Source organism: Salmo trutta, chromosome 13, assembly GCF_901001165.1.
Source record: "Salmo trutta chromosome 13, fSalTru1.1, whole genome shotgun sequence".
NCBI lineage: Eukaryota > Metazoa > Chordata > Actinopteri > Salmoniformes > Salmonidae > Salmo > Salmo trutta.
Genome location: NC_042969.1, coordinates 18,765,710 through 18,793,436, shown reverse-complemented (window position 1 = coordinate 18,793,436; position 27,727 = coordinate 18,765,710). Strand labels below are relative to the sequence as shown.

Sequence of the window (27,727 nt, the reverse complement as noted above, 5' to 3'; positions counted from 1 at the left end):
AATACCTGGGATAGGATAAAGTAATCCTTCTAACCAACCCCCCCCAAAAAATTTTTTTTTAAATAAAGATATAGATGTACTATTGTAAAGTGGTTGTTCCACTGGATATCATAAGGTGAATGCACCAATTTGTAAGTCGCTCTGGATAAGAGCATCTGCTAAATGAAGTAAATGTAAATGTAAAATAATCACCATCTTGTCAGTGGGATCTCAATGAAAGACATGATGCCAAAAATCTCTTTATATAATTTGTGTGCTATTGAAATCACAGTTACAAAAAGCAATGATAACACTGATGTAATGCATGATACTGTATGTGCATTTGACTCAATAACCATTCACATCGTTACAATACAAAGTAGACAATAGAAACCATGTAGCAGATGCAGAATAAGAGGATAAGAAGCATCTTACCATGAGACACTCCTGTTAACATCACCATCACTAGTCCAAACACAGCCTCCATGTCTCTTCACACAACAACCTTCTAAGTCGAGCTACATTAAAAAAAACTTGTTTAGGTAGTCTCTTAATTAAAAAATGTTTTTCCTAAAGGCAAAAACATATTGATGAACCTAGTTGTCAAACAAGTAGTGAGGTGGTTGAGTCAGGAAACCAAGTGATGGTGTTGCCTCTGTCAAGAGGGGAGGTGCTTAACACATGGATCACATCTCACTTCTACATCCCATGGAGTCTGGCTTCTACCTCTGCATTGCTGTTTGGGATTTTAGGCTGGGTTTCTGTATAGCACTTTGTGACATCTGCTGATGTAAAAAGGGCTTTATAAATACATTTGATTGATTGATTGGCATGCAATATACTGCTCTGAATTAAATGTGTATGTGTTTTTTTGGGCTCAGCATAGTAGGTGGCCTGTGTCAGTGACAAACCACTGATATGTTTCTTTCTTTGGCACATCAGACTGAAAGAGGAAGTGTTTGATAACAGAGTTTGTGTGGCCAACAATAACATTTTGTTCAAGTAGGCCAACTGATTGGTTAGATTAGCTACTAGGCAAAGCCAGGCCTTTTTACCAGCTTATACATGTTCTTTACCACCATACACACCAGTGGAGGCTGCTGAGGAGAGGACAGCTTATAATAATGGTTGGCATGGTATCAACCACATGGAAACCACTTGTTTAATGTGTTTGATACCATTCCATTGACTCCATTTCAGCCATTATTATGAGCCGTCCTCCCTTCAGCAGCCTCTACTGATACAGACCATGTTGTTGATACTCTATATAGAATGGAGTGGGTTCACTTCTGATCTACTGGAATGACTTGAAAGGGAAGTGAGAGAAGAGGTTTTAACCTTATGGTGGCATGGGGCGCGTGCAAGATGGCGGTCAGTGCAGATCATTTGTTTTGGTAGCTGAAGGAATTATTGGATTTCCTTACCCAATTATGACCATTGGATAATTTCTATGGGTATGTTTTTGGGTACTCCTCTTCAGAATGTAACTGTGGGGGGAAATACTGCAATGGGTGATGAAAATGTGGTGAGCACAGTCCCCAGTTCATGGCCATTACCTTACGACCCCGGCCCTCCTGTCAAGCCCCAGGGGATAAAGATGAGGTCAAGAGGGTATGTCACTTCTTGAGATGCAAAACAATATTGTAATGCTTTTGACAGCAAAGATAGATGAAAGGGCAAATGGCTTGGAGGACTTGGTTAGGGAGAAAACGATGAAAATTGAGGCCATTAAAAAATCTGTTGACTTTATCTTTGGAGAAGTGAAAACCCTCAAAAGTGACATGAAGAAAGTGGAAGTTATCTGCCAGGAAAATGAAAAGAAGGTGGCTGAAATCGAGCAAAAGGTGAATGAGGCAGAGGCGCTGTCATTCCCGAATCAAAAGCCAAACTACAGGAAAATGTAGGCATCGTCCATCGTTTGGGAAGACTCAAGGATCAAGACAAGAGACCGAGGACAACCATCATCCGGTTCACCAACAGATCTACACGTGATCTTCTCTGGAGGTGAGCGAAGAATTGTGAATTCCTCTTGAAGCAAAAATTGAGGTTCATGGAGGATCTGACCTCAGCAGACAAAGTGACAAGAGAGAAACTGTGGCAGATGGTGGCTGCAGCTCGAAAGGCAGGGAAAACGGCATTTTCTATCGGTGCAAGAGTGATCATCGATGGGAAAGAAATGCGGCCAAATCGGAACATTTGAGAGAGAGCCAGAGTCTAACTCAGACAGAACTGTCAGGCCAAAAAACTGATTGCCAGGTGAAAAGCAGCCTTTTATTATAACAAATGTACACAAACACTTGAATGAGAAAAGGCTGACCTGAGAACTGGTAAACTAAATACTAACTATAGGTGAATAACTGCGTATTGTAAAGTCTACACAATGTCTCCCCCTTGTGGGAGTAAGAACACTTTGGTAACTTTATGACCAATATTAGTTTGTTTTTTTGTTGGAGAGGTTAATAATGGGATGGAAATCCTTTTGAGTTACATATCCTTAGGAAAAGCTTATATTAGCATAACAAGGTTGTTGGTCGAAGTTTATGCCTTTATCTCTTTGTTCAACTAATGTCAGGGGTTTTCGCAATTTAAACAAGAGTAAAGCTATTTTCCTGTATTGCAAATGGTTTAATGCAGACTTTTACTTTTTACAAGAGACTGATGCTTGTTCTTCCGAACTATCTTTTTGGAAAAATCAATGGGGTAACGATATCTGGTTATCATATGGCAACAAATCATTTTATAACATTTTTGACATGCGTTTTTCTGGATTTTTGTTGTTGTTATTCTGTCTCTCACTGTTCAATTAAACCTACCATTAAAATTATAGACTGATCATTTCTTTGTCAGTGGGCAAACGTACAAAATCAGCAGGGGATCAAATATTTTTTTCCCTCACTGTATGTGGACAACTACAAATACCTAGGTGTCTGGTTAGACAGTAAACTCTCCTTCCGGACTCATATTAAGCATCTCCAATCCAAAATGACATCTAGAATCGGCTTCCTATTTCGCAACAAAGCATCCTTCACTCATGCTGCCAAACATACCCTCGTTAAACTGACTATCCTACCGATCCTTGACTTCGACGATGTCATTTACAAAATAGCCTCCAACACTCTACTCAACAAATTGGATGCAGTCTATCACAGTGCCATCCATTTTGTCACCAAAGCCCCATATACTACCCACCACTGCGACCTGTACGCTCTCATTGGCTGGCCCTCGCTTCATACTCATCGCCAAACCCCCTGGCTCCAGGTCATCTACAAGTCTTGCTAGGTAAAGCCCCTCCTTATCTCAGCTCACTGGTCAATCATAGCAGCACCCAACCGTAGCACGCGCTCCAGCAGGTATATTTCACTGGTCACCCCCAAAGCCAATTTCTCCGTTGGCCGCCTCTCCTTCCAGTTCTCTGCTGCCAATGACTGGAACGAACTGCAAAAATCAAAGCTGGAGACTCATATCTCCCTCACTAGCTTTAAGCACCAGCTGTCAGAGCAGCTCACAGATCACTGCACCTGTACATAGCCCATCTGTTAATAGCCCATCCAACTACCTCATCCCCATACTGTTATTTATTTATTTATTTTGCTCCTTTGCACCCCAGTATCTCTACTTGCACATTCATCTTCTGCACATTTATCACTCCAGTGTTTAATTGCTATATTGTAATTACTTCGCCGCTATGGCCTATTTATTGCCTTACCTCCCTTATCTTATCTCATTTGCACTCACTGTATATAGACTTTTTCTATTGTATAATTGACTGTATGTTTGTTTATTCCATGTGTAACTCTGTGTTGTTGTTTGTGTTGCACTGCTTTGCTTTATCTTGGCCAGGTCACAGTTGTAAATGAGAACTTGTTCTCAACTAGCCTACCTGGTTAAATAAAGGTGAAATAAAAAGAAGAAAAAAAGGAGTTTACCACATCAGTTACTGGCTTCATTAAAGTCCAGGTAGCAGATAAAGGACTCTTATCAGATATGTGTATATAGTTGGTGTTGTATATTAAGTAATATACATGGGTTCTAACTTGAACAATTATTTGTTAGTTTACGATTTAAAAATGTATGCTCCCTGCATATAAAAAACACAAAAACTGCTGGAAAGGCCCGAACACAAGATCGTAATTCTGATGACTCACATAGTGAGCCTACTGTAGCCATAGTACACATAGTAAGCTGGCGCGCACCAATATGTACTTCACTTTTTAGTATGGAAAACGGTAGTGATGTGAATTACTTAAGTAAAAGTACTTTAAAGTACTACTTATGTAGTTTTTTGGGGTATCTGTACTTTACTTTACTATTAATATACATTTATCCTGACACTCAAAAGTACTCGTTACATTTTGAATGCTTCGGAGGACAGGAAAATTGTGTAATTCACAAGAGATCATTCCTGGTCTTCCCTACTGCCTCTGATCTGGCGGACTCCCTAAACACAAATGCTGAGTTTGTAAATTATGCTTGACTGTTGGAGTGTGCCCCTGGCTGTCTGTAAATAAAAAAAGAAAAGAAAATGGTGTTTTCTGGTTTGCTTAATATAAGGAAGATAAAATGATTTATACTTTTACTTTTACTTTTGATACTTAAGTATATTTTATCATTACATTTACTTTTGATACTTAAGTATATTTAAAACCAAATACTTTTTGTCTTTTACTCAAGTAGGATTTTTCTGGGTGACTTTCACTTTAACTTGAGTCATTTTCTAATAAGGTATTGTCATGGAAATTCTTACACAGGGACACTCAAAGTCAATCTTAAATGAATCATTGTTTATTCTCAGCGCGCTGGAGAGGTTCCAACCAACTCAATGCACCATAGTACACATGTCAATCAGGAGCTCCCCTGGGCAGACCTAGCAGTTGTCTTATAAACGGCTATACACAGACAAGTTAATTTGCATGATTTAGCATAATTAATTAATCATTACCTTTTGTTTCATTCGTGTGACCGACCAATACTCTTTCATAACGTGACAGACCAACACCTCACGAGGCTTCTCCTCTCTAAACTGAGACCTTGAAACTGAGATATCTTTTGCGTCTTCTCAAAACAACATCTGGGTGTACTGCCAAATTGCAGCTACTGATAAGTGAGGATTTGTACAGTCAGCCACTTGCATGAACACATAAATTGGTTAATAGAACAGCCACTTGCATGAACACATAAATTAGTTAATAGAACAGCCACTTGCATGAACACATAAATTGGTTAATAAAACAGCACATGAATAGAACATATAAATTAGTTCTAAGAAAAGCACAAACATTAAAATTCCCATTACAGTGTCTTTAATTTTACTCAAGTATGTATTTATTCCACCACTGGAAAACAGCTTTGAGGATTTTTCGACAATATTCAGAACATTGACACAATTACAATCTTTATAGAAACAAATCTAATTTAATCAATTGCATGTGAAAAAAAATGTATTTGAGTGAACATTATCAAGCCAGCAGTAGATAAAACAGTAAGTTAGTTCTCTCCCAAGTTTTAGCTTGCAGCTATCACTGTCTAGCTGTCTAGCTTAAGGATATGTCCATACCAGTGACAAACTTGGCTATGTTATCGAGATATGACAGTACACAAACAAAATCTAGCTCACTTATTTTGCCAGCTAGAAAGAAACGGCAACAAATTAATTCACAAACGGAGGAAGATCCTAAGAAAAAAAAAATAATGTTCCCTTGGAACAAAATCTACTCCTCCAAAGAAAGCCTGTCCCCAGATCAGCAATCAGATCCATAACCAGAACATCGCAGGATCTATAGAAAACCCCGGTGCCCCAGACACCATCCAACGACCCATCCACACACACACACAGAGCCTAAGTGCAGACAGCCAGAGGCTCCCAAAACACAACACATGCAGCAAGCTCCAGAAATAAACTTTCCCATTGAGCAAAATCCACAATGCAACCCTCTAAAGAAAACCTGGCTCCTTTCTCCGAAATTCTACCAGATCCACAATTGAATACCTGGCCAAAGCGTCACATTTTGGTTTAGCCCACCATCCACACACATACACACACACACAGTTTCGGGCCCAGCCACAGGGCTCTATACTTAAGCAAAAGTCCCGAGGAGGTGTGCTATATGGTGAATATACCATGGCTAAGGGCTGGTTTTATCCACGACGGAACGCGGAGTTCCTGGACATAGTCCTTAGCCATGGTATATTGGCCATATACCACACCTCCATCGCGACAAAAACTATTTTAGTCTTTTCTCATAGGCTTCGACTATCTATAGTATGACAGCACCAGCAGTTAGCTACCAACAGCTGGCAGACATGTTAATTTGGTTACTTCAGCATTAATCAGTGTTATTTAGATGGAATGCAGTAGCTCTATAGCTATCTAGTGTTAGCATAGAGGTAGTAAGCAAGCTCTTTAACTTACCTGGTGAAGCCCTGATAATGCTCTGTCTCTGCTGGTGCTGCTGGCTTTGTGATACTTTATAACCACGTTGTTGGCAGGGACTGCACTACATTTGAAGAGCAATGTTTTTCAGAAGCTATCCTTCCATTGTTGGTAGCCGTGGAAGTTCTCAAGGATGAAATGTTCCCCGCAGATTGACGAATAGATGCCCAATTCACCTGCCTCATTTTTACAAATGTATTCTTCTTTTTACGAGGTGGTTAATTTGCGTGCCAATAGAAAGATACTCACATTTGCATATCAAGTGTTGCTATACCCTGCATCTACACAAAGCTTGGCCATCTTGATGAATAAAAATTGAATTTCTAGCTAGCTCCATACTACTGACCCACAAATGTATTTTTGTGGTTGTTGTTGTTTTTTTACCCACAAGTACATGAAGGGTGAGCATGGATTTTATTCCCTCACCATGTGACGCTGACCACGGAGCGTTGTGGGATTGCTTCCAAAGTTAGACCTGATTTTGAGAAAGCCTCAAACACAACTTTGAGAACAATATTACAGTATTATAAAAATATATTTAAGTGTTTGTATTTTGGGGATGTTTTCTCGGGGTGCTCTAAGGTACAATTATATGCGTTTCTGTAATTGAGAAATTGCTGCTTGCCCTCTCAGGAGTGCGTGCTTAGTCCACTCCTGTACTCTTTGTTCACCCACAACCGCGTGGCCGCGCACAACTCCAACACCATCATTAAGTTTGTTGACAACACAGTGTAGTGCCAACAACCTTTCCCTCAACATCAGCAAGACAAAAGAGCTTTATGGAGGGCTACAGTAAACGGCGGGCTGAGAACGGCCCCATTCATATCGACGGGGCCGTAGTGGAGCAGGTCGAGAGCTTCAAGTTACTCGGTGTTCACATCACTAAGGATCTATCATGGTCCAAACACACCAACACAGTCGTGAAGAGGGCACGACAACACCTCTTCCCCCTCAAGAGGCTGAAAAGATTTGACATGGGCTCTCAGATCTTCAAAAAGTTCTACAGCTGCACCATTGAGAGCATCTTGACTGACTGCATCACTGCTTGGTATGGCAACTGCTTGGCATCAGACCGCAAGGCGCTACAGAGGGTAGTGCATATGGCCCAGTACATCACTGGGGCCGAGCTCCCTGCCATCCAGGACCTCTATACCAGGCAGTGTCAGAGGAAGTGCCTAAAAATGGTCAAAGACTCCAGCCACTCAAGTCATATACTGTTCTCTCTGCTACCGCACGGCAAGTGGTACCGATGAACCAAGTCTGGAACCAAAAGGATCCTGATCAGCTTCTACCCCCAAGCCATAAGACTGCTAAATAATTAGTTCAATAGTTAACCAAATAGCTACCCGGACTATCTACATTGACCCTTTTTGCACTAACTTTTTTGACTCATCATATACACTGCTGCTGCTGTTTATTATCTGTCACTTTATTCCTAGTTATATGTAAATATCTACCTCAATTACCTCGTACCCCTGCACATTGACTCAGTCTGGTACCCTGTTAATATAGCCATGCTATTACCTCATACCCCTGCACATTGACTCGGTACTGGTAACCCGTGTATATGTAACCAGTGGGAAATGGCTAGCTAGTTAGCGGGGTGCGCGCCAGTAGTGTTTCAATCGGTGACGTCACTTGCTCTGAGACCTTGAAGTAGTTGTTTCCTTGCTCTGCAAGGGCTGCGGCTTTTGTGGAGTGATGGATAATGGTGCTTCGAGGGTGACTGTTGCGAATGTGTGCAGAGGGTCCCTTGTTTGAGCCCAGGTAGGGGCGAGGAGAGGGATGGAAGCTATACTGTTGCATTGATGCTTTTGACCCGGATTACTGGTTGCTGCGGAAAAGGAGGAGGTCAAAAGGGGGGTGAGTGTAACTGGTGTGAAATGGCTAGCTCATTAGCGGGGTGCGCATTAATAGCGTTTCAATCGGTGATGTCACTTGCTCTGAGACCTTGAAGTAGCTGTTTCCCTTGCTCTGCTTTTGTGGAGCGATGGGTAATGGCGCTTCGAGGGTGACTGTTGTCGATGTGTGCAGAGGGTTGCTGGTTCGAGCCCAGGTAGGGGCGAGGAGAGGGACGGAAGCAATACTGTTACATATATAGCCATGTGTCATGACGTTGCCCTCTTTGAGTACAGGGAGGACAGTTGACCCCCTCCCCCTTGCACCCTCCCCCCACCTACCTCCCTCCACCCAGGCCCTGTGTGAAGGTGTGGTAAAATTCTAGAGGAGAATCTCTTGCCACATGGCCCAGTTGAGACACAGAGGGGTTTCATAGAGAGACAGGAAATTCTTCCAACTCACAGAATTGGGGAACCGAACGACATTTATGTTCTGGAGAAGGTATAAAAGATTGGTGAAGAATCCAGCTACGAACTGGTCTGCTTGGTACAATTTTGTGATACTCAGAAGAGACAATATAGCCATATTACCATAAAACTGTTTATATAATAGCCTCAGCTATGGGACTTGCATCCAAATGGTTGTATAAAATGTATTAATAAGGATACAGCTATTTGGAATACGTTGAGATGCCATGTACTGATGTTAATGTGATAGAATGTATTTCTGTTCAAAGCATCGGCACGCCCCCCATGGACACAGACAGGACCAGGCATCATGTGACAAGCCTGTTCTATGTTCACGTATAAAACCCCACCCTGATTTACTTTCTTCAGACCAGGCCTCCACTCCATGACGAGTTGGCCAATAGGTTTGACCACCCAATTCCTCTACAGAAGGTTAAACTTTTAGACTATCGAGACCGACAGAATAAGAACAAGTCTTTGATATTAATTATTAGTCTGCAGCTAAGTAAATTATATAATTGAACGCGAAGACCAACAAAACATCCATTCTATAACGACATTAATGAATGTCGCTTTGAAAGATCCATTCTAACCGAGAGAGAGAGAGAGAGAGAGAGAGAGATCTCTCCAACAGAACGACTCTCCAACAAGGATCCCGACGACACACTGAGCGTAAATATATATTGATTGCAATTGTTCCCGAATGAGTGAGCGTTCATGTGCAAAGGATTAGCATATCAATTGTTAATATTAATGAACTCTGCGTGCCTTCTCAGCTGCCCTTTATGACCCTTTGTTTAACAAGACACCAGCCATGTCTGTTTAGCCCACTAGGGCACATTACTCTACCAATTCTTTGTGACGATAATTACTGTTTGTATACTTTCTGTGAATTACTTAGTTTAGTAAATAAATGATTTTAATACAATTGATGTATGGATGACTTTAGTAAAGGCTGGATTTGTGCAGATACAACAATTTACGACGTTTGGAATGAGACTGGACGCGAGGTAAAATACATCATTTAAACCAGAAGATAATCGGCCTATACTATAATATAATATATAATGTTATAATATAGGAAAGTTATATTAGGAAAATTATAACTTTGTAATCTGAAAATTTTCCTTGGTGCCCCGATCTCCTAGTTAATTACAATTAAACGATTAATCAGTTTAATCGCGTGATAATAATTACAGGGAGTTAATTGATAAACATGTCTTCAGTTTAATGGTGCCCCAAAAACACGACACATGTTATTACCTCGTACCCCTGCACATTGACTCGGTACTGGTAGCCCGTGTATATAGCCATGTTATTAACTTGTACCCCTACACATTGACTCGGTACTGGTACCCTGTGTATATAGCCATGTTATTACCTCGTACCCCTGCACATTGACTCGGTACTTGTACCTCGTGTATATACTGTAGCCATGTTTCTGTTACTCATTGTATCTATTATTATGTTTATTGTAACTTTTTTTACTTTTCTATTATTTCTCTATTTTCTTTCTCTCTGCACTGTCGGGAAGGGCCTGTAAGTAAGCATTTCACTGTTAGTCTACACCTGGTGTTTACGAAGCATGTGGTGAATACAATTTGATTTGCTTTGTGAGGGAGAACTTCATTTTAACAAAGTGTTACAGGTTCATGCTGTTTGTTTTACTTGAGAAAAAGTATTCAAATGCAATTTGTTTCCATATTCTAAGAAAATGTGGTAATGCCATTGCTAATTCCTGTTTGCCAAAAAAATATAAATAAAAGCCAATACCATAGAAATATGCATTAGAAATCAATGAATGAATACAATGAAAGACCAAAGGGCTTAAGAAATGAGAAATGAGGTCCAGAATGTTTCGAAAGTAGTAGATAATGAGAAATTAGGTCCAGAATGTGTCAAAAAGTTACATGCTTTTATTATTTTCTATGCATTCAAAACACAAATACATCAAATCAAAACATGATGAAGTTAAAATAAGAAGGGAAGTGTCTATGTTACAGTTTCCCCGATTAAAGCCATCCCAAACTCATACATTTCTGTTACTGTACATCACAAGCAACATAAAAGAAAACACTTCAATATATTGTACTATATACCCCTTTCAAATGTTTAACAATAATTAACACTAGAATAGCCTTGTTTCGAGGAACTCCCCTTCGAGCCAATGTCCCTCCCCCCACACTCTCAGTTTTTTAGCTTACTTTATTATTTCATGTCTATTGCTTCTGATATTGTTATGTAGACCAGACTGTTGTCTCTTTTCAATTATATGTGACATTTGATTGTCCATTTTTTATATTCTTCTACATATATTCTTCTACATATTCCTAATATGCACTGACTCTCTTGCTAATATGCACTGACTCCCTATTCGCCAGTATCTAATCAACTATCTGCTTGCACCTGTTACGCACATAAGCTGTCTTCATAATTTGTTTGTACAGCACTGATGAAGGCATGAGGTCAAAACGTATAATCCGTTTTTGTTTTATAGCACCTTTTTGTATTCTTTTGAGCATGGATTAAATGAAGTACATTATTTTTGCATCTCCTTGGGTTATTCCTTTTCATGGTTTTGAGTGCAAGTACCTTTTGAATGCTACATACAGTACCAGTCAAAAGTTTGGACACACCCACTCATTCAAGGGTTTTTCTTAATCTTTACTGTTTTCTACATTGTAGAATAATAGTGAAGATGTCAAAACTATGAAATAACTCATATGGAATAATGTAGTAACAAAAAAATTGTTCAACAAATCAAAATAAATAGATTCTTCATAGTAGCTACACTTTGCCTTGATGACAGCGTTGCACACTCTTGGCATCCTCTCAACCAGCTTCAGCTTGAATGCTTTTCCAACAGTCTTGAAGGAATTTCCACATATGCTTAGCGCTTGTTGGTTGCTTTTCCTTCACTCTGCAGTCCAACTCATCCCAAAACATCTCAAATGGGTTGAGGTTGAGTGATTGATGAGGCCAGGTCATCTGATGCAGCACCCCATCACTCTCCTTCTTGGTCAAATAGCCCATACACAGCCTGGAGTTGTGTTGGGTCATTGTCCTGTTGAAAATCAAATGATCCCACTAAGCACAAACCAGATGGGATGGCGTATTGCTGCAGAATGCTGTGGAAGCCATGCTGGTTAAGTGTGCCTTGAAATCAAAATAAATCACAGACAGTGACACCAGCAAAGCCCCCCCCCCCCCCCACACCATCACACCTCCTCCATGCTTCACGGTGGGAACAACACGTGCGGAGATCATCTGTTCACTTACTTTGCGTCTCACAAAGACACGACGGTTGGAACCAACAATCCAAAATTTTGACTCATCAGACCAAAGGACAGATTTCCACTGCTCTAATGTCCATTGCTCGTGTTTCTTGGACAAAGCAAGTCTCTTCTTATTGCTGTCCTTTTATAATGGTGTCTTTGCAGAAATTCGACCATGAAGGCCTGATTCACGCAGTCTCCTCTGAACAGTTGATGTTGAGATGTTTCTGTTACTTGAACTCTGAAGCATTTATTTGGGATGCAATTTCTGAGACTGGTAACTCTAATGAACGTATCCTCTGCAGCAGAGGTAACTCTGGGTCTTCCTTTCTTCCTGTGGTGGTCCTCATGAGAACTTGTTTCATCATAGAGCTTGATTGTTTTTGCAACTTCACTTTCAAAGTTCTGGAAATTTACCGCATTGACTGACCTTTATGTCTTAAAGTAAGGATGGACTGTCGTTTCTCCTTGCTTATTTGAGCTGTTCTTGCCATAACATGGACTTGGTCTTTTACCAAATAGGACTTTCTTCTGTATATCAACCCTACCTTGTCACATCACAACTGATTGGCTCAAACGCATTAAGAAGGGGAAAAAATCCACAAATTAACTTTTAACAAGGGACTCCAGTTCATTTAAATGCATTCCAGGTGACTAACTCATAGTCCATCATTCTAGGAAGTAGGAGACAGATCTGGTGACGTGAGATGTGGTCTATGATGTTGAGATGTGGTCTATGACATTGTGATGTTTGACTGACTACACCTCAACATTGGCTCTTCATGAAGGGAAGTGCTACAGTCTGTGTGATAACATTTCTTTCAGTGGCCCATAGAAAAGTCAGAAAACCCTGCACATATTCACTTAGTTTGTTGTGCTTCAAACAAAAAGTAGTAGATAATGAAAATGACAAACAATGACTGTTTCTCAAATAACCAACAGATGATTTAATGTTGATGGATGTGGTTATGACTCTTTGTACCAACTACAGTAACATATGAAAATAAAAATGAGCAGGGAGAGAGAGAGAGTGGTTAGTGAAGAAGCAGGTTTAAATACCCTGAGCCCAGGTGGCTCCAATCACGCCAGCTCCAATCACTAACGACCCTCCTCTGCCTGCAGGAGGAACCGCCCCTGCACTGCAGAGGGGCCGTGACAATGGTTACACATGAAATGCATTTCTCATTATTTGTATTATTAGGTAGTCACATATTTGTAGTTCAGCCAGAGCAATATGTAGAGCTTGTCAAAGTTACCATTTGTAATAATTATTTGGCAAGTTATTAAAATGAGGTCCAGAATGTTTTAAAAGTAGTAGATAATGAGAAATGAGGTCCAGAATGTTTCAGGAAGTAGTAGATAATGAGAAATGAGGTCCAGAATGTTTCAGGAAGTAGTAGATAATGAGAAATGAGGTCCAGAATGTTTCAAAAATAGTAGATAATGATAAATAATGTCCAGGATTTTTTGGAAGTAGTAGTTAATGGAAAATGAGGTCCAGAATGTTTAAAAAGTTGCTTGCTTGTATTTCTATGAATTCAAAATCATACAAATACGCTATATTAAAGCATAATAAAGTTAAGAAGGAAAGCGTTTTGTTACCTTTCACCATTTAACAAGTCTTCCAATATCATACATTTAGGTTACTGTATGTCACAAGTAACATAAAACAAAACACTGCAATGCAATACACTGTACTATAAACTCATTAAAAATTCAAAATGATAATAAAAGCTTAATTAAACTTTAAAAGAGCGAAATCAAATATTTTCAATGGTAAGCAATATTAAATCATCATCAGGTAATCTCACAGCCTAGTTGGTCTCCATAGCACCTCTCAGGACAAAAACACCCTCATCTGAGTCCCACCATGATCCACCTGAGACTGCATACACTCTGCTTACTCAACATCAGAGAGAGAGAGAGAGCGAGAGAAAGAGAATTAAGCAGAATAAAATTAGAAACATATTAAACAAAATATCTTCAGTAAAGGTACAATGGTGCATTACTGACCTTGTTCTTGAGGACAGGTTTCCTTCTTGTAGAAACAGTATGATCCCAGACAGACTGTCAGAAGAATGAAGACTTCAGCGAGTTGGAAATAAACAAACACACTGACTCCTCGTTCTAGGGAACAGAAGGGAAACAGAATGACACTTAAATTAAGTATTCAGCTAATTTTGACAAGCTATGTGTTTAAAAATAGTCAAAAATCTGATTTATTGAAGTTTCCATGTGGTCTATATTAAAGAAAATATCAAAGGGATGCAAAAGGGCCTAATTTCGTAGAACAACCCTAAAGGTCATGATGATAATGACGATGAAGTCAATCATCATCATCATTAATATCAATATAATCATGTATTATTTTGCATGATGTGTCTGCTAAACTAATCAAAGTGACACAGAGAGTACAGGGTTGACAATGTGAGAGTACAGTAGCTTACCTAGACAAGGTGAGATTCTCTTGCTGATAGAATCACTGCTGATGTAGTTTCTGATGGTACAGGTGAGATCTCCTGACAGGCCTTTCTTCAGAGTGATGGTGTTTGTCTCATTTCCAGGAGAGGTCTCAGTGTCTCTCAGTGTCTGTCCATCCAGAGTCCAGCTGTACTGGGGACCATCCCCCTCAGAGGAACAGGACACCCTCATCTCTCCATGGGACAGACACTCAGAGGACAGCTGAGGACTGGACACTGGAGCTGTGGGGGAAGAAGGATATGTAACTGTAGTAAGAGGGCATAACACATTAGAACTCAACACCAGCCATTCTTCTTGAAAGCCACAGAAACTACTGTAGTCAACAGGAGCAGCAGATTCATGACACACAATGACTGCATTTCAAATAACCAACAGATGGTTTAATGTTGATGGATGTGGTTATGACTCTATGTACCAACTACAGTAGACTATGAAAATAAAAATCACTCCATGGTTACACATAAAATGCATTTCTCATTATTTGTATTATTAGGTAGTCACATATTTGTAGTTTAGCCAGAGCAATAGCTTGTCAAAGTTGTCATTTGCAATTATTATTTGGTAAGTTAGTTATTTACCTTCGATGAACAGTTGTAGTCCTCTGATCCCTGATGATATCCCTACTGAATTAAATGTTTCTAGCAGGTATTCACCAGAATCTGTACTTCTTGCGTTATTTAACCTAAATGTCCCATTGTTTATAAAGAAGTCTACTCTGTCTTTAATGGGGGTGTCTCTTATTACCCATTTGTCCTTCCTCGTTTCGAGTATCTTTGTTTTAGCACCAGTTGGGTCTTTATAAAATGAGAGTTCATCATATCTCGTGTCATCAGTCACCAGCTGGAGATAGACAGTTCCTCCCAGAGCTCCATAACACTGAGATACATTCTGTCTAGCATCACAGGAAGTCTCCAAGCCTGAAGATCAAGAAGAAAAGACAATGTAGTGACGATCACTGTTCTAACCCATGTCAAGTCATGTATAATTTTTCAGATGAGGATATAAGTAACTAACAGTATAACCAAACCAACAGCATCAATGTGATAGGGATCATTAAGTCAGTGATCATTATCATGGGACAATGAGTAAAGAGACAACTGTCTTCTACCATGTTCTGAATGTTGTCTATCATCATCTGTCATTTCTGTTACGTGATATACAAGACTCTGATACTATATTCTGCATAAAAGAAGAGGAAAACCAACACATATAAAGATGTTTCTTACCATGAGACACTCCTGCTGAGATCACCAACAGTCCTAAAACAGCCTCCATGTCTCTTTACAACACAGGGTCTCAGTTTATGAAATTAACTTCGGTACTTCAACAATGTCCTCTATTTTCTATTCAGAGCTGAATTTCCATAATCTGGCAATGTTTTACGGCACAAACAAAAACCAATGCAAGGAAAGTATGAGAGATAGCTGTTCCTGCCACTCAGAATAATTCACCCAGTGTGACAAGCAAAAGAAGAAGTGTAATTTTGACCCTATTCATCGGTTCTGACAGAGGAAAGAGGAAGAGCCTCATCAAAGTTTCACTTTTCATTATATGAACAGCCAGTGGTGTTCAGAGCAGTAATTCAGAGCAGGTGGGACACCTGTTTTTAGTCCATCTGTTCATCTAGCTTTTTTTGTTGTTGCCTGTTTTACATGTTATTTTGGTATTAATACGTGTTACATATCAGTTTGCAAACAATGTAAAAATTAAGAGTCATTGACTTAATAAAGTCACATACAAACATTTTCTTGAGTAAGGCAGCTCCAAAATGCAGGTGTTTCAGCCTAGCTCAGGGCTTTCTGTGGTGGAAAATACGGAGCGCAGGGGTTGGTGAAGTTTTCTAGTTGCGCCTTGATTAGCTCAGTGTTCTGTCACTCATGGGGACACTAGATCACCGCAAAATGGAAAATTCAAGCCCCTTGAGTGCTGCCATAGAGTTACATTAGAAGTGCCCTTCCAAGAAGGCTCAAGGTCATTGGCCACAGGTGAAATAACATCAAATCACGTTATATGTACCGTAACTGTAAGGGGGTGTTTGTTTAGAGTGTTTCAGGGTTTGTTGGGCTATGTTCTAGTATGTCTATTTCTATGTGGTGTTTGTTGGGTTGACCTTCAATTGGAAGCAGCTGCTCCTAGTTGCTTCTAATTGAGGGTCCTATTTAAGAGGGGTGTGTTGTTATGGGATTTTGTGTGTAGTTGTTTCTTGTTTAGCTGTGTGCCTGACAAGACTGTTATCGTTGTTATTTTTGTATACTTTTGTTTTGGTTTTCCTTCTTTCTGCCTATTAAAAAGAAGATGAGTATACATATTCCCGCTGCGTTTTGGTCTAATCCTTACGACACCCGTGACAGTAGCATTGATTGGATTGATCATGTCAACATCATACTTTCAAAATCTTAGCTGCCAATCATCATCATGAATCAAGTGGACAATCTACTGGCAAATCCTTTTCAAACCTTGTCATATGAAGAGAAAATATGAAGAGAAATTATTGATAAAATGTATCGGCGCTCATCACAAATTCAACAATGAGTGGTTTGGAAGGAATCAGTGGCTAATTGCAAGCGTTCCAAAGCAATCACTAGCCAGCTATTCAGTGGAGTGGGTGTGTGGTCCAAGTCTGGGTTTAAGGGTCTCTTTTCCTTGCTTAAACGTATAAACATTCAACATTGGCCATGCTGTCAATCCAGCATGACTTCTGCCACGTTCAAAACAACTGGAAACTCAGAATTGGGAAATCACAGACTTCAGTAAGTTCAGGAAAACTGGGAACTCAGAAATCGTGACGTCAGTGATCTTCAGGTCGAAGCTCTGGAAAAAGGCCCGAGTTCCCAAAACGTATTTTCCAAGTCGGAGCACCATAAATCCAGAGAATGACAGACTTTGATGACAACATTTTCCCACCAAGGACCGCTGCGCTACCTTCCTGCTCAAGTGAGCACAGCACAACAAGATGAGTCCAAAAATGTATTGTATGCTGCTGCATAAATTATGGAATATGCCAGGGAGATATGTATACTGTAGCTAAGAAAGTAATACTAAGTGTATGTTGTGTAGTGAGCTGTTAATTTGGTCCCTTTCCCCCTCATCATTTAGCCTACTGTTCTGACTTGGTGGTGCACATGTAGCCTTTAGCCTGTTTTAGAGAAATGTCATCATGGAATATTGTAAGACCTTCCATTGTCTGCTTATATGTTCCCTTTTGTAATGAACACTAGGGGAGACAGAGAGCTGGTTTCAAGTGCAGGGCGCAGCAGGTGTTTATTGCAAAGGACCACAGGAGGAGGCAGGTAGCTGTGTCCAGGGGCAGGCAGAAGGTCATACACAGGAGGAGGCAGGTAGCTGGGTCCAGGGGCAGGCAGAAGGTCATACACAGGAGGAGGCAGGTAGCTGGATCTAGGGGCAGGCAGAAGGTCATACACAGGGGGTCCCAAAGGGCGACAGTACAGGCAGGGAAAAGGCTAGTAACGTAGTCCGGGAGCTCAGGCAATAGGTATATAACAGGAAATCCGAGGCAAAAAGGCGTCGTTAGTGAGGCAGGCAAAAACTATCATACACGGGAGAAGAAAATCACTGGGAAAACCAGAACTCTGAAAGACGAGTGACACAAAACAAGCAATACCTCATAGTGATGGGGTGCAAGAACTGAACTACACAGTGTGTGTAAATGACATACAGGTGTGTGAACAGGTGATCAAAATTCAGGTGATTGGGATTTGGAGAGTGAGAAGCAGACGTTACAAAAACATGTTAAATCAATAACAGAAGGACTCACTACGGCAAATGCACACCGTTTAGTTGTTGGGTTGTTCATGCATATTTCATAAAAATATGTACAGAAATATGGGAACGCTAGATACAATTAGTTACAGTAACAAATGAAGCAACAAATCTTTAATACTTTGTATAAAGACCAACCCTTCACAACCTGGCCTACGTCGAAGAATCTCTCTCATTGGTCAAGCTGTATTCCAGCACACACAGTCTCCTCCCGCCCCTCAGGTCTGTCTCTCTCTGTGGTTGGTCTGGAACCCTTCAATACTACGACCTGTCCATACCCCACCTCCTCTGGAACCTCCCTGTGTTTCTCCATCTTCTTTAGAATATTGATGTCAGCATGTTCCAGTTCTGGACTCTCATCAGCATCTGTGGGGAGATGCGACATGAGTGTTTGGGAAAAAAAAGGGTAGGATACTGCACAGATCGTTTGTTGACATTTAACATTTGGGGGTATGTTAGTAGCCTACAGAAGCACTATGGTTGGAGTGTGGGTAAAGTAGCTATAGATCCCTACTGTATCAAAGGTCATCCAATGTCATGAGAGGAGTTAGAAATAGCATCCAATCACCTAAGGTACTTCACATACACTTGGCCTATCTGTAGATCTGGAAATAGCCCCATTGAAACGTATCTAGGCAGTCCTAAGGTGAGCTACAACACTGACACAACAGTCACATGAGCTGACTGAATGTGGTAACCATCTGTGTATTGTATAGAGTAATCTTTGAGGTTTACTAGATTTGCTAGACTGTCACAGAATTGGTATGGTTTGGTTTAGTATGGTATGGTTTGGTTTGGTATGGTATGGTTTGGTTTGGTTGATATGGTATGGTATGGTTTGGTATGCAAACGTTTGGTATGGTATGCTATGGTTTGGTATGGTATGGTAAGGTTTGGTTTGGTATGTATGGTATGGTTTGGTATCCAATGGTTTGGTACGGTATACTATGGTTTGGTATGGTATGGTTTGATATGGTATGGTTTAGTATGGTATGGTATGGTTGGTTTGGTATGGTATGGTTTGGTATGGTGCGGCCCTGTTTATAGCTGATGAGGACTCCCTGACTGAATTCAGGCCACCGTTACCAGGCAACTGTCACGACTTCTACCGAAGTCGATGCCCCTCCTTGCTCGGGTGGTGCTCGGCGGTCGACGTCACCGGTCTTCTAGCCATCATTGATCAGTTTTTCATTTTCCATTGGTCTTATCTTGTCTTGTCTTCCTACACACCTGTTTCCAATCCCATTAATTACATGTTGTGTATTTAACCCTCTGTTTCCCCTCATGTCCTTGTCGGTGATTGTTTGTGATGTTACGTTACGTGTGTTTTTGTATCGGTATGCGACGGGTATATTTTACCCATGTTATTTTCTACTTTGGTTTTGGAGTTTGTTTTTTCATTAAATACTCCAGATTAACCAATTTGGTTTCTCCTGCACCTGACTTCCCTGCCACCTACATACACGATTATGACAGCAACAACACCCACAGAGCACAACAACAGCACTCATCTACAGGTGGTAACACAGAAGCACATATAGCACGCTGACCACTTCCTTTTTGAGAACATAAGTCTAGCATCCTAAACTGAAGGTCTAAGTTATTCTTAAACTCCTACTGGCTGTTTGCATGGCTTTTAAGCCCCTTATACATATAGTGTTGTGTTATATAGTGGGATTGAAAAATATTATTTGATCTACACAAAATACTCCATAATGTCAAAGTGAAAAGAACATTTTACATAATTTTTTTTTCAAATTAATAAAAATGTAATAACTAAAATAGTCACTGTGTAAGTATTCACCACCTTTGTTTAGGCAAGCCTAAATTAGTTCAGAAGTAAAATGTGGCTTAACAAATCACATATTAAGTTAAATGGACTGACATATTAGGTGTTGACATGATTTGTAAATGACTTCCCCTTCCTCTGTCCCCCATACAGTCAAGTATTGGATTTCAAGCACAGATTCAACTACAAAGACCAGGGACTTTTTCGAAAGCCTCATAAAGACAGGCAGTGATTGGTACATGGGTAACAATAACAAATCAGACATTGAATATATCTTTAAGAATGGTCAAGTTAATAATTATGCTGTGGATGATGCATTAAACCACCCAGACACATCAAAGATGCAGTAGTTATTTTGAACTGAGCTGCAGGACATAGGCTTTCAACAAATTGACAGGAGTTTCATGCTTTTTATATCTGGGTGTGGATTCATCTTTTTTTAATGTTCTTCCACTTTGACATTACAGAGTATTTTGTTTAGATCATTGACCAAAAATTACAATGAAATCCATTTTAATCCCACTTTCTAACACAATAAAATGTGCAGAAATCCAAGGGGATGTAGACCTTCTATAGGCACTTGTAAATCTACATGAATGCACATGTGCTGTGTCTCAGCATATTGTACTCTCCTATGTTACATAATTTGTTTCAATTTGACAGTATTTCCAGCCATTTAAGGAAATGGTTACTAGGTCTAAGGAAGTAGTACATATGATCTCTGCATGGAGATGTTGATGGTTTACCTGGCAGTATCATGGCTACTTTGTTCTGCTGCACCTTATTCCATTTGTTTTGTAATTTTAATAGATAGGGGAAAATAAAATCAATCAATCAATCAAATGAATTTATAAATCCACCTTCAAGAAGAAAAAATAATAACATCTAATGCGATAGACCATATATATATATTTTTTAAGGTGGATTTAGTTTTTGCCTGAGAAATGTGGAGTGGTACGAGTTCCATTCAACTATGGCTCTATATAAAACTGTAGATTTAAGGTGATTTTTTTCCTTGCCTTGGGCTCATAGATGCCCTGAATTTACTTGTCTGTTTTGGTGGTTATGCGTGTTGCTAGTATGTACTAAATGGCCTGAAAAATACAGTTTGTTTTTTTAAATATAACATTCCTGAAGAAAATCAGAAGACTGGATAGTCATTTATTTTCATTGTGAAGCCATTATCCAAATGCATCCGAATGCATTTGGATAATATCCAAATGCATTCGGATAATATCCAAATGCATTCGGATGCATTTGGATAATATTCATACGGCTAGAGCAATGAAGAGCTAATCTGGCAGACGTATTGAGCGATTTTGATCTTTTTTATATCTTTCCTTGCTGCAGAAACTTCCTGTCATCCATACTCTTTAACCAATCATCTGTAATTTGTACTTGTAGAATGCCCTTCTTTGTATGCATGTTAGAAACCCGATATCAGACCATTACATGAGAAATAATCCTTGAAATAATCCTCTTCTTGAACTGCACTGTTGGTTAAGGGCTTGTAAGTAAGCATTTCATGGTAAAGTCTACACTTCTATTCGGCGCATTTGACAAATAAAGTTTGATTTGATTTGTACAGACACAATTTCTTTCCAATAATTTTCTTAACACAGGCAGCAAGCTTATAGGACGACTATTAGGACCAGTGAATGCAGATGTTTTATCCTTAGGTAGTGGAATAACCTTTGACTCTTTCCAGACTTCTGGGCACACCCTATACATCGAGCACTTATTACAAATATGAGAGATTGGGGTAGATATTTGGTCAGCTGTAACTCTAAACAATTTGCCATCAAGATGATCTGTACCAGGTGACTTGCCATCCGAAAGAGACAACAGAATCCTTTCTACCTCTCCATTTCTACTTGGTGAAATTCGAACATGCATTGTCTCTCTCTCCTTCATGATACAATCTTTTATATGGGTATATGACATGGAGCCATCAGTTGTAATCATAGCATTCCTCAACTTGTCCACTTTGACTGTAACATATTCATTAAAGTAGTTTGCGATGTCATGTGGTTTTGTAATAAATATACCCTCTTATTCAACAAAAGAGGTAGATGTTCGAATTCCTACCCATAATAGCATTCAACATTCTCCACAGTTTTTTCCCATCACCTTAACTTCATCAATTTTGTGCTGATAGAATCCCTTCTTCTTTCCTTTGTTTAGCTTGATCGCAAGATTTCTTAATTTACAATAACTTTGCTTATCAAACAGAGTAACAGATTTATCTGCTGCTTTTTTGGCATCATAACGTTGAATCATTGCATTTCTTAGCTCATCAATCCATGGGGCACCGTTTGACCTCAGTGTATTTTACCTTAGGGCCTTTGGTATTGTAGTTTTCCTAGTGAGTGCAACCAAGTTATCATGACTACAACCTAGTGCCACTGATACAGCTTTAGAACAATGTTTAGCCATGTTAGTAAAAATGTGATCGATACAAGTTGATGATGTGATATTGGACCTTTGGCTGAGGAAAGAGAGAGAGAGAGAGTGTTTACAGAACACATGTTGAAGGGGCTGTGTTGTCTACCATCACTCACTTCCGGAAGTTTACTCGAAAGACAAGTGAACGATCCCTTCACTTCATTTTGTTATAACTTATTTGGTCTGACAGACGTTCGCGTGACAACCAGAATGCATTGTATGATGTCAACAAGCATGGCGCGGCACATAGCTGACAATTAGCTTAGCAATAGCTCATTGTTATCAGTACAACCTTGAAAAAATTATTTTACACACATCATATGTGTCCATTACAATCTACGCAAGAATCGGAATGCATGAATTTTTTGTTTAATTTACCTTAATTTAACTGTTCTGACTGGAGATGCACAAATGTCTGCCTACTTGATCTGGAGAAACACTGGGTAGTGCTTGGGCTCTCATCGAAGAGAAGTTTGTCCGGCTCAGTAATGATATTTGGAACTCAAGCATGAAAAGGTTAATATGGCATGTAGATTATTTGAAATGATGAGTGCATCTTACAGTCACCTTTTATGTTATTTATGAAAATACTTTTCATTCAAATCATATGGTTGGGTTTCAATACTTAAAAACCAAATGGTAGGTCCATGTAGTCACAACAATACAGTAGATGGATGTTGGATAAATTGTGATTTTATTGAATGGCCCAAATTTGGAGCAGAGTTTTATTTATTTTTGTTGAGCGAGGAGCAGTTATTAGCGGAGCAATGAGCAAGATTTTGGACTGCTCAACTCTGTTCACATACTCTGTTTTGTGGCAAGCAACACTGAACCATGCATAAGAGCACCAGCTGTTCCGTAGCAATGTGAGTGAGACCTTTGAAACAGGTTAACATTCAGGGCCAGACGGATTACCAGGGTGCATACTCAGAGCATGTGCTGACCAGCTCGCAAGTGTCTTCACTGACATTTTCAACCTCTCCCTGACCGAGTCATTAATACCTACATGTTTCAAGCAGACCACAACAGTCCCTGTGCCCAAGAACGCCAAGGTAACCTGTCTAAATCACTATCGACTCATAATACTGGTCATGGCTCACATCAACACCATCATCCCAGACACCCTGTACAGTACACACTCCAATTCACATACCACCACAACAGATCCACAGATGACACAATATCTATTGCACTCCACACTGCCCTTTCCCACTTGGACATAAAGGACCACCTATGTGAGAATATTTTTCATTGACTACAGCTCAGCGTTCAACACCATACTGCTCTCCAAGCTCATCACTAAGCTAAGGACCCTTGCACTGAACACCTCCCTCTGCAACTGGATCCTGGACTTCCTGACGGGCTGACCCAGATGGTGAGGATAGGCAACAACAAATCCGCCACATTGACCCTCAACACAGGGGCCCCGCGTGGCCGCCCATGACTCCAAAACCATCATTAAGTTTGACGACGACGCGACAGCGGTAGGCCTGATCACCGACAACGATGAAACGGCCTATAGGTAAGAGGACAGAGATGTGGCAGTGTGGTGCCAGTGTGGTGCCAGTGTAGTACATGGGGATGTTTCAAACATACTACTCAGCATTAAGTGTCCCGCTTGCGTAGACTCATTAGCTAGCTTTGAGGTGGCACGATTGGCTAATATGCTTGAGGGAGGACAGTCGAGTGTTGGTGAGGAAAATGTCCAGAGGTCGTGCCGGGTATGGGCCGAATCGGGAGGAAGTGGTACTCGGTACTGTACTTTTCTATTATTTCTCTATTTTGTTTCTCTCTGCATTGTTGGGAAGGGCCCATATGCATTTCACTGTTAGTCTACACCTGTTGTTTATGAAGCATGTGACGAATACAATTGATTTGATTTGTGAGGGAGAACTTCATTTTAAGAAAGTGTTCATGCTGTTTATTTCGCATGAGAAAAGTCTTCAAATGCAATTTGGTTCCCTATCCTTTGAAAATGTATTAATGGTATTGCTAATTCATATCTCGCAACTTCATGTTTTTTTTATTTTTAAATGCCAATACCACATAAATATGTATTAGAAGTCAATGAATGAATACAATGAAAGAGCAAAGGACTTTGTGCTTTCTTGAAAAGGGTACATATATTTTCTCTCCATTCCAGTTTCTTGTCAAGAATCACTCTCTACCAGGCACTAATCACATCAGACCACAGAACTGGTTACGTGAGATGTGGTCTATGACATTGTGATGTTTGACTGACTACACCTCAACATTGGTTCTTCATGAAGAGAAGTGCTAGTCTGTGTGATAACATTTCTTTCAGTGGGCCCATAGAAAAGTCAGAAAACCCTGCACATTGTCACTTAGTTTATTGTGCTTTAAACAAACAGTAGTAGATAATGAAAAATGAGGTCCAGAATGTTTCAAACAGTAGTAGTTAATGAGAAATAAGGTTTAAAATGCTTAAACAGTCGTAGATAATGAAAAATGAGGTCCAGAATGTTTCAACCAGTATTAGATAATGAGAAATTAGGTCCAGCATGTTCAAAAGGTAATAGATAATGAGAAATGAGGTTCTAATGTTTTAAAAGTTGCTTGCTTTTATTTCTGTACATTAAAAATCACACAAATACATCAAATTAAAACATGATCTAAGATGATGCCAAAGAAGATGGCTGATGTTTTAAATGCTCCTAACCAGCTGTGCTATTTTGTTAGTTTGTGTTGTTTTTAACATTTTTTTAAACTTATTTTGTACATAATGTTGCTGCTACCGTCTCTTATGACCAAAAAGAGCTTCTGGATATCAGAACAGCGATTACTCACCATGAACTATTTACCACCACAGACCGATGCTGGCACTAAGTGGCCAGGGAGTTTAATACAGGCAAACTTAAATCGGTTTTACCACATTTTTACCAGCAAGTCAAATGTGCAACCAGAGGAAAAACAACTCTAGACCACCTTTCCTCCCCACACAGAGATGCATAAAAATCTTTCCCCCGCCCTCCATATGGCAAATCTGACCATAATTATATCCTCCTGATTCCTGCTTACAAGAAAAAACTAAAGCAGGAAGTACCTGTCACATTCGTTGAAATAATGATCGGACCAAGGCGCAGCGTGAGTAGCATTCCACATAATTTATTAGAAAGTGAAACTTTAGAAAAATACAAAACAAATAAAGAATAAATGAACTGTGACTACAAAGCAACTACACATAAACAATATCGTATAACCCACAAGTGAAAAACAAGCTACTTAAGTATGATCCCCAATTAGAGACAACGATTACAAGCTGCCTCTAATTCGGAATCATACAAATCACCCAAACATAGAAAAACTAAACTAGAACCCCACATAGAAAATAATATCTAGACAAACCCCCAGTCACGCCCTGACCTACTCTATCATAGAAAATATTAGCTTTCTATGCTCAGGACGTGACAGTACCAGTGACTCGCTCAACACAGAAGTGGTCAGATGACGCGGATGCTACGCTACAGGACTGTTTTGCTAGCACAGACTGGAATATGTTCTGGGATTCATCCAATGGCATTGAGGAGTATACCACCTCAGTCATCAGCTTCAACAATAAGTGCATCGACGACGTTGTCCCCACAGTGACCATACGTACATATCCCAACCAGAAGCCATGGATTACAGGCAACATCCGCATCGAGCTAAAGGCTAGAGCTGCCGCTTTCAAGGAGCGGGACACTAATCCAGATGCTTACAAGAATTTCAATCAGATCAGCATAGTCCCTGTGCCCAAGGAAGCGAAGGTAACCTGCCTAAATGATTACTGCCCCGTACCACTCACGTCAGTAGCCATGAAGTGCTTTGAAAGGCTGGTCATGGCTCACTTCAACAGCATCCTCCCGGATACCCTAGCCCCACTCCAATTTGCATACCGCCCCAACAGATCCACAGATAACGCAATCTCAATCACACTCCACACCTCCCTTTCCCACCTGGACAAAAGGAACACCTATGTGAGAATACTGTTCATTGACTACAGCTCAGCGTTCAACACCGTAGTGCCCATGAAGCCCATCACTAAGCTAAGGACTCTGGGACTAAACGCCTCCCTCTGCAACTGGATCCTGGACTTCCTGACTGGCCGCCCCCAGGTGGTAAGGGTAAGCATCAACAAGTCTGCCACATTGATCCTCAACACTGGAACCCCTCAGGGGTGTTTACTTAGTTCCCTCCTGCACTCCCTGTTCACCCACGACAGCATGGCCAAACACGACTCCAACACCATCATTAGTTTGCTGACGACACATGCTTGCTGACGTGGTATGCCTCATCACCGACAACGATGAGACAGCCTATAAGGAGGAGGTCAGAGAACTGTCAGTGTGGTGCCCGGACAACAACCTCTTCCTCAATGTGAGCAAGACAAAGGAGCTGATCGTGGACTACAGGAAAAGGTGGGCCGAACAGGCCCCCATTAACATCGACAGGAATGTAGTGGAGCGGGTCGAGAGTTTCAAGTTACTTGGTGTCCACATCACCAACAAACTATCATGGTCCAAACACACTAAGACAGTCATGAAGAAGGCACGACAAAACATTTTCCCCATCAGGAGACTGAAAAGATTTGGCAAGGGTCCCCAGATCGTCAAAAAGTTTTACAGCTGCACCATCGTACGGCCCTGGGGCCAAGCTTCCTGCCATCCAGGACCTATATAATAGGCGGTGTCAGAGGAAAGCCCATAAAATCATCAGAGACTCCAGTCACTCAAGTCATAGACTGTTTTCTCTACTACTGCACGGCAAGCAGTACCGGAATGCCAAGTCTAGGACAAAAAGGTTCCTTAACAGCTTCTACCCCCAAGCCATAAGACTGCTGAGCAATTAATCAAATGTTCACCAGACTATTTACATTGACCCCCCCCCCCCTCCCCCTCCATTTGTTTTGTACACTGCTGCTACTCACTGTTTATTATCATGCATAGTCACTTCACCCCTACCTACATGTACAAATTACCTCAACGAACCTGTACCCCCGCACACTGACTCGGTACCGGTACCTCTTGTATATAGCTTTGTTATTGTTATTTTATTGTGTTACTTTTTATAATTTTTTACTTGAGTTTATTTGGTAAATATTTTCTTAACTCTTCTTGAACTGCGCTGTTGGTTAAGGGCTTGTAAAGTAAGCATTTCACGGTTAGGTCTACACTTGTTGTATTTGGCTGTCACGTCTGATTTGGACTGGCGGATAGGCGGAATCAAATGCAGGAGACAGAGG

At 40.3% G+C, this 27,727-nt stretch overlaps 2 protein-coding genes across 6 annotated transcripts in view; both read right to left on the bottom strand.

The window, feature by feature from the left end:
• The window catches only part of LOC115205385 (uncharacterized), a 34,951-nt gene extending 34,211 nt beyond the window's left edge, over positions 1-740 (bottom strand). Inside the window, exon 1 of one of the 3 annotated variants that reach the window (XM_029771323.1) lies at positions 415-740. In XM_029771323.1, the coding sequence (XP_029627183.1) occupies positions 415-466 (52 nt within the window). In that variant the 5' untranslated portion in view covers positions 467-740. The remainder of the gene's footprint in view (positions 1-414) is intronic. The other 2 variants (XM_029771325.1, XM_029771326.1) reach the window with 2 other exon arrangements.
• A 12,171-nt stretch (positions 741-12,911) lies between these two features.
• On the bottom strand, positions 12,912-15,950 carry LOC115205383 (uncharacterized). 3 transcript variants are annotated; one of them, XM_029771320.1, is made up of 5 exons: positions 15,698-15,950; positions 15,050-15,388; positions 14,438-14,692; positions 14,004-14,117; positions 12,912-13,893 (listed from the first exon to the last, which is right to left on the bottom strand). In XM_029771320.1, the coding sequence occupies exons 1-5, from the start codon at positions 15,744-15,746 to the stop codon at positions 13,805-13,807; spliced, it is 846 nt and encodes a 281-aa protein (XP_029627180.1). In that variant the 5' UTR covers positions 15,747-15,950; the 3' UTR covers positions 12,912-13,804. The 3 variants fall into 3 exon arrangements, with proteins under 3 accessions (XP_029627180.1, XP_029627181.1, XP_029627182.1); XM_029771321.1 differs by having other exon boundaries at positions 12,912-13,889; XM_029771322.1 differs by having other exon boundaries at positions 12,912-13,886.
• Positions 15,951-27,727: the final 11,777 nt, after the last annotated feature.

What these genes read in the sequence shown, in the direction of transcription:
- LOC115205383 (XM_029771320.1), bottom strand. Translation starts at nt 15,746, where the DNA reads ATGGAGGCTGTTTTAGGACTGTTGGTGATCTCAGCAGGAGTGTCTCAT. An exon ending in CTCAGCAGGAGTGTCTCATG is followed by an intron (nt 15,389 to 15,697) that starts GTAAGAAACATC and finishes CTTGATCTTCAG; the next exon opens with GCTTGGAGACTTCCTGTGAT. An exon ending in GAGAATCTCACCTTGTCTAG is followed by an intron (nt 14,118 to 14,437) that starts GTAAGCTACTGT and finishes TCTGTTCCCTAG; the next exon opens with AACGAGGAGTCAGTGTGTTT.